The sequence below is a fragment of the Sphaerodactylus townsendi genome, linkage group LG09, assembly GCF_021028975.2.
Source record: "Sphaerodactylus townsendi isolate TG3544 linkage group LG09, MPM_Stown_v2.3, whole genome shotgun sequence".
Lineage (NCBI taxonomy): Eukaryota > Metazoa > Chordata > Lepidosauria > Squamata > Sphaerodactylidae > Sphaerodactylus > Sphaerodactylus townsendi.
In genome coordinates, this window is record NC_059433.1 from 2,974,292 (window position 1) to 2,982,220 (window position 7,929).

Sequence of the window (7,929 nt, forward strand, 5' to 3'; positions counted from 1 at the left end):
AGACATTCGAACCCTCAGCCAATTATGTATTTTAAGATCGCAAGTCTTAGCCTCTGCTACCACAGGAACAGCTCCCTGCCCTCCTCTCAGTGACAGACCTTCAAATACTTAGAAAGAGCAATCATATCCCCCCCCACACACACACACATCCTGTCCTTCTGACTGAACATTCCCAAGACCCTCAGCCTTTCTTTGCAGGGCTCGATCGTCCTCACTGCTCTCTTCTGTACCTGCTCCATTCTGGCCACATCTATTTACAGCAAAGTCTCCAGATTTTCACACTGTCCTCCTAGTGTGGGCTGACCAATGTACAGCAGAACTGTAACATCTTGTAATGGGGATGTTATGCCTCTGTTGATCAGTGGCGTAGAGTCAAGGGGACAAGGGGGTATGCAACACACCAGGCGAGCGCCGGGGCGGGGGTGTGAAGGGGCGTGGCAGGGGCGTGGCGGGGGCACAGGGCACACATGTGCCCTGGGCTCAGTTCCTCCTCGCTCGAGCCCTGCTGTTGATGCAAAACCATGTTAGCCTTTTTCGCCACTGCATCACACTGAGAATGGGAGTCAGTGCAGCGTAGTTGCTAAGGTGTCAGACTGGGACATAACCTTAGTCTTCCGGGAAGAAGCGCCCACAGCCATTGAACAGAAAATATAAAAACCAGTAGTTGATCAAATCTTCTCCACAATCGAACAGAACCCACAGGGCCCTTAAATGATTAAGAAATGAGGAAAATATATGATAGTCCTGATATTAGCAATACTGGGAACTGACCTGATGGGCTAGGCAAAGAGTCAGTGGGAACCAAACTGAAAGTCCACCTCAGGTGACTTCTGGAAAATTCCTTTTTCCTCAATTTAAAGGGTTCCTCTCTTTATCAGCGGCATTCAGATATTCTTCTAACAACATGGCCTAGAACACTTTTTCCCCACTCTTTTTTTCATTTAACAAACAGCCTGATGAATAACTCAACAACATATACACCATGTCATGCTATTTTAGTTGGCCTTTGCTGGAAAGTACTACAGGATGTCTGGGGTTTCCCATAGACCACAGTCCTGACCTGAATGGCCCAGGGTAGCCTGATCTTGTCAGAGCTCAGAAGTAAAGCAGTTTTGGCCCTGGTTAGTATTTGGATGGGAAGCTATGCAGAGGCAGGTAGGCAATGGCAAGCCAGCTCTGTCCGTCTCTTGCCTTGAAAACCCTATGGCCGTGGTGCCGAACCTTTGGCACTCCAGATGTTATGGACTACAATTCCCATCAGCCCCTGCCAGCATGGGCAAATGGTAGGGCTCATGGGAATTGTAGTCTATGAACATCTGGAGGGCCATAGTTTGAAGACCCCTGCCCTATGGGCAGTTGGCTGTAACTTGGCAGCATTATATATACACTCATAACACATGAACCAAAGTAGATCCCTACTATTTTTTAAAATCTAGATCAGTATTGTATAGCAGTTAGACTGAGCCTGGAAAGAGCAGGGCTCAAGTCCACACTCTGTTATGACTCTCATATTTAAAAAAACCCAGAGCATAAATGTCCATAAAAACCTGGAGAATAAAATGTTTTCTATCACAGAGTTGCTGTGCAGGGGAAACTATCAACACCCCCATGACCTCCTATAATGAGGGGCAGGATAAAAAAAGTAATAAATAAGCACTGAAGGTGAATATTCAGATGAGTCATGGTTTTCTGAGCAGCGATTTTGTTGTATCACAAAGAAACAAGCACTCCTTCTGACTTTAGATGCAAACTGGCCAAACGTTCACAACCATCATTCTATCTGTAAGGACAATCCACTGGGCATTCCGCCAGGTCTGCAGGGACCAGCTCCCACCCTCGAGAGCACAAGCCACCCCCATACCAAAGTTCCTTCAAGGACGGCATCCTCCACTTCCGCCTTCTCCAGATCCACACAGGAAGCCACAATTGACAGGATGTAATCATGCCTCCCATCCAGGTGAGCCCGTTTGGCCTCTTTCTCCTCCTTCAGCTTTTGCTGTAGAAACAAAAAGGTCATTCAGTAAATGAGCTCCTGACATACAAACCCTTGAGGCAATTAATTTCACCAGACCCTCAGTTCCAGAATGATAAAGCCAAACCAGGAGTTGGGAGATGATCCGGGGGGCGGGTGGGGGGGAGCAGTCCAGCACAGAGGAATGTCATTTAAATGTTTCGTTTTCAATCCACATGTGCCACTTGCCTTTCTGAGGACTTCTTACCATGGATTTAAAAAAACAAGAAAAGTCCAGTGATTTAGGAAAGCAACAGGAAAGATTGAACTATCTCATTTCGCCTGGGCAGCAATTGCTTCCAATCACCTGATCAAAGCAGCCAGGAAAGTTGCTAGGCAACGGGTAACCCAAGGCATTGCAAAACAAAACATGACCTCCTGGCAGTTTCTATTCTCCTTTTCTCATTTGCAGCCGTGAATCTGGTTCCTGCCTTTTGTATAAACCACGAGAAAAAGAAGACATTTGCAGTGCGATGCTAAGCAAAGTCGCACCTTTCTAAGCCCATTCACATCAAAGGGCTTAAAGAAGGGATACCTTTCCCTACAAGGACAACCTCAGAGTCACGGAGTGAGTCCCAGGTGTCTGGCCCAACATTCTCAGGAGAGAGCAGAAAGATGTCCCTGGGAAGCTGATAAAGGAGTCATGGACACAACCAACTTCCCCTGTTGTTTGTCCCCAACATTTGTATTTAGAGATAAAACAACCTCTATACAAGGAGGTTCCATTTATATATCATAACTAGGACAAAGGTTCCTGAATCGATTCCCAATCATTTTTCTAACAGTCCAAATGAGAAAGGAAGAGGAGACAATCAATAAGTACAGTTATTGAAATAAAAACTCATCCCTCATGTATGGAACAGCAATCAACGCATAATAGAAATACACAAAGCTCAAATTTATCCACATTAAAATATTTGAATTTCATATAAAATACCCCTATTAAGGATGAAACTTTTAGGACACCTAAAATTCATCATCAGATTTCCAGCTTGGGGGGTGAGTAGGGGGGCAGAACTGGATCTACGTCCTTTTCCTACCATGTTTTCCTAACAGGCAGCACCTCATCATGTGGAAGGGGAGGAAAAAGACATAATGGGATGTCTACAGGATCTCCAAAAAACAAGGAGTTAACCTAACAATTGTCATAATTCAAATGCCCCCCACCCACATCACCCCAGCTGCTTTTGAAGTTCCGAGCAAGGACCCTGTGAGTCAAATACAACTCCATACAAACATATTTATCTCATCATTCAGTAAGCAACATGCATGAAGGCAGTAACTATTAATCTTCCACAGCAGAAACCAGCATCTTTAACAAAGCTTTGTATGAGAAAACCCCACCACACACACCCACACCTTGAATAATAATATAAACTGAATCCAAGCGAGTGCCACAAAAAACGATTGCAAAGGAAGGCAAGATTGTTCCCACTTAAGCAATTGTTCCTAGTACTTTAAACAAAAACACATTGCAAAAGCAGCATTATGTCCTTCCTGATTCCAATTACAGGAGGGAATACAGATTTCAAATTAAGTGTGACCCCACATTTAAGCCCCTTACCTTCAAAACTCTAGAAACGCTTTGTTTCCACAGTTGCCGTCTTCCTGCCTTAAACATCTGGAGAGCCAATGTCTGGAAGTCTGCAACTAACTCTTAATTGTAAGCCAGAAGAACCAGTTTGCCCCAAACCGTCTGTCAAAAAACGTTGGAACCCAAGGACCACCTACTCCTTGAAGGTTACCCTGATGTTCCTTGACGAGCCCTTGGCTGTTGGTTCCCAACCAGAAGGTCTCTGATCAGATCCCAACCTGCCAAAAGCAGTCAACTAGACAGCCAGAACTCATGAGTATGAGCCATGGAGATAAAACCAGTGTACTGTTTCTGTTGTTATGGCAGCGTTGACTTAAGAAATGTGGGCAAGACTGCTCTACAGGTCCAACCGTCAGTCTTCCCAGGTGCTTTCTGACATGCATTCTCTTGTCGCTTGTTTGCTTATATCTGAGGAAAGCATTTTAGTGTGAAGTCGCACAAAGACTATTATTGGCCAGACAAGAAGTCACACCTGATACCATTTTTCACTTTGATTTCTTTTTGTATTTATTTAGGCACACTACACACAGTAACCCGGTGTCTAGCATAGCATTCAGTCAGCATGACTACGCCATTTATTGGAATGTCAGTTTTCCATTCTCAGCTTTGAGTCAAGATTCTAGTCCTGATGGTTGTGAAGACCTCCTGAAAACTCAGAGGGAATCCCACAGAACACCTGCATAAGGACATTGTGTGCCAGTGCGCTGCTGGTGAGCAGGGTTGGTGGTGCTTCAAAGCAGCAAAACAAAACACATTACTTTGTAGAATCTATCATTAAAGGAATGTATCTCGATCACTTAGATAGCATCCCCCTAATAGTCCACTTGTAGCCCACTTGTTGACACGTGCCCAGTGACAGCATGCAATGCAGCCCTTGTTAACCCGTGTGACGACCGATGCAGTACGGAATTATTTTCATTTCTATCACCCTATTGTATGGGTTGGTGGACACTCTTAGTCTGGTTTATCGGTTGAGACCTGTCTGGTGTGGGAGACCTTTCCGGTAGTATATCTCTAGCATGGCTATTATTATTATATTTTTATATTTTTATCCTGCAAAATCTAATTGGCCAGAAACAAGCACAGAACTATGTGGCCAATGATGGCTCCAATATCCAGCCTTTTCCTGGCCAGCAAAATAAATAAAGGGAGAAAGAGGCCAGGCGACTGGCAACAGTTTGATGGCCATTTACAGCCCCTTCATGTTTCCCTATTTAAACCTCACCGGAGGAGCTATAAAAAACATAATTTTTCAATAAATGTAACTAACAGAAGAACCACATCTTAAAAAACTACACTCAAATTAATATCAATTAAGTGCCCCTGCCCATGGTCTTATTAGGTCAGGATAACAATACAGGAGGAAAAGCTGAAGACTTTATCTATGACAGCCAAAGTCCCAACCAGAATCATACATGGCATGAATGGGAACTGAGGAGAAACTGTAGCTAAAATCCCACAGTGTAGAGACCCAAGATACAAACCCTATACACCATAACATGTGATTTGGCCCTTTAAATTGTAAAAGTTACAAGAGGCTGGAGCTGGTGAAGTTGGAGTCCAGGCATAAGAGGCACTGATCAAATTTGTCATCATTCGCCCCACTTGCTTGAATTTCAAGTTAACTGGCCCGTGGCTCCCACTTCTGTTTCCTTCTGATATGATCACTGCTAAAATCCATTACAAACAATCCAAAAGTCTCTAGATCCTGTCCCACAGAAAAACTTAGTTGAGTGGCCACATAAACAGACATGAAGCAGAGCGTATAAAAGCACAAGTTGGGGAGAAAATAGAACATGCTGAGATCATCTCACATGTCAAGAAACAATCATCCGGAAGTATGCAGAAGAGCCACATGGCAAACGTGGGCAGCTTTTGTCAGCAGGTCCACCAATCAGCAAATGATGCACCAACCCTAACTTTTGCATGAGAATCATATGGGAACTATTTTGCAAACACAGAAGAGAAGAAACGAACAGTATTTAAGGTTAGGTATTTTATTAAGTCGCTTGTTTCACTGTGGCACCAAACTTGCAGGTAAATCTGACTTTTGTAACCCACACCTAACTGGATCCCCCCTACAATGCTCTCTAGAAGAGACTTGGGACCACGCAAAATACAAAAAGGGATGTCATGGTGCCACCCAGTGGCAACAACTATAAATGCAACACAGCATTCCATTTTGTAATGATGTTTACTTTCATGTTAACATTTTAAGTTGCCTCTTGAAAAGCAACAAGACAATACCCATACAAAACAGCAAAATTCCAAACCCAAGTCTGAGAGAAGCACACACTATTTCAGCACACAGGACAGCTAGTTCAGTTTTCAATCATATGATAAAATTCTCAAGTGGCAGAGTGTTGGATCTTGAACCTTGTAGTAATAAACGGACTCTGTATTGTTGATCAGCAGCATTTATTGATAGGAATCGAAGCACCCAGCTTGACAAAGCCAGCTCTGGCAAACCTGGCTTTTGCTACCCATTTTATTCCAATGTCAATCCACCCTCCCATTTCCCAAGGAACGTGAGAAAGAGTTCGTTTGGAGCTGAGGCCCCCCCAAGGTCAGAGGCAGAGCCCCTTGGCATCCTGCCCCCACAGGACAATAGAAACAATCCTGTTTCCCATGAGGCCAAAATGTCAGGGGAAAGCCTAGTCATCTACTCGACATGTGAAGCCATAAAGCAAAGATCAAGAATGTCTCGGAATGGCAGTGATAACATATAGCAGGCCGGTTACATATATTTTGTAGCAATTACACTGAGATAGGAATGCATCTCCATCAACTAGATACAATCCCCTTGACATAGAGCCCCAGGTGCAAGAAGCACGCCCAGAAAATGCATAAACTTTAAACAAGGGATCGCAAAGGGAAGGTGACGGAACAGCCCCAACTGAGGGACTGGTGGGCAGCGGGTCAGGATTGACTCTGCTCGACCTCACTAGTCACTGCCACTCCAGTCTGGAAGGGTGGAGGAGATGACCTCCCCTTAGTCAACTCTTGGCAGTGGAGAGTGGGGAACAGTGCTAATGAACCCTTTGAGGAAGGCATAAAGAGCCTCTCAGCAGTGTTCTTGACAGCAAGCCAACAGGGTCAGCGACGGTCTCTCTCTCTCTGCTCCTGGCGTTGCCTTCCTCAGGCCTCTTTCAGCCTGGACAGGTTTCCCTCAGGTCTCTCCCCACACTTGAAACTGGCTGCAAAATCCTCACAATGTATAACATTGGGGGAGTGAGGGGGGGCTCCTCTTGTCGCTGAGTCCCACATTCAGTTGCCAACCTCCTAAATTTAACCAGAGTAACCTTTCCTACTCCTCCTACTCCTCCTGTCTTCCTGTGTCCTTTCTGGTGGTGATGAAGGGATCACAGGAGTCCCTTCCTGTGATCACATCCTTGGGCACTTATCCTGGCTCAGGGATAAAGGCTCAAAAGCTGATGGTCTTAAGAGACCTTCCTGAAATTTCTGTTTTTGCATGAAGGTAGATCATTGTAAGGGTTTGTTACTCCAGTCATCAAATGAGACTCAAGAAGATTTCAAGAACTTTCTTGGAACCATGTCGTTCCCAGGCTCAAATAGCTGAAACTAAAGTTTGGCTCTCTGACCCCGGTATATACCCATAGGTTACAGAAATGTTCAGCCCATAATCCCCCCACCCTCGCATTCCCATAATAGCAGCATCTGAAAGGATGGTGGGAATAGTTTAGGACAGGCAGTTCACTCCCTCAAAGAAGACAGATCAGAATGAACAGGACTGGAATGAAACTATTGACTAGTTTCGCACCAGCAGGGGAGGCCTCCTTAGCCCAGGGCAATGATAATGGAAACAGCCATCTGCCTTGGAGCCTTGGAGAGGACGTGCTAACTGCCAGGCCGAGAATGGCGCAGGCCTGACAATCATGTGGATTGTGTGGAGATGGAGAGAGGGTGCCGGTCTTAGTTTGGATTGGGGCCTACCCAGGGACAAGAAAGGCCCTGAACTTCTCATTGCCAAATAGCTGCAAGCAGCTCATGCATACAGAGTGAACGGGCAAGGGCATTCAGCTCATCCTTGAATTGCATCAGATACATTTTTGAAACAGGTTTTCCTGTATTTGGGAAGGGAGAAAACTTGGTTGCAGGAGTAGCCACTCTTACCCCCACCCCCAATGAAATAGTTGAATGCTTCCCAGCATAGATGATTTCAATTAATCCAAAGTGGAAGAAATAGGGGGGATTCTTGCAGTGTTACATTTGCGTTTTCGGTCTCTTCAGGTTTGCAAAAGAGATGAGAGACGGGACCGTGCCGGGCTTGGCTGACTCCTTTCCAGAAGCAAAACCTTTTGTG

The 7,929-nt window shown here is 45.0% G+C and overlaps 1 protein-coding gene across 1 annotated transcript in view; it reads right to left on the minus strand.

The window, feature by feature from the left end:
* DNAH5 (dynein axonemal heavy chain 5) overlaps positions 1 to 3,830 on the minus strand; it is a 227,512-nt gene extending 223,682 nt beyond the window's left edge. Inside the window, exons 1-2 of the mRNA XM_048507883.1 lie at positions 3,576 to 3,830; positions 1,862 to 1,996 (exon numbers count right to left, since the gene is read on the minus strand). Coding sequence (XP_048363840.1) covers positions 1,862 to 1,996; positions 3,576 to 3,632 — 192 coding nt within the window. The 5' untranslated portion in view covers positions 3,633 to 3,830. The remainder of the gene's footprint in view (positions 1 to 1,861; positions 1,997 to 3,575) is intronic.
* Between the last annotated feature and the right edge of the window lie 4,099 nt (positions 3,831 to 7,929).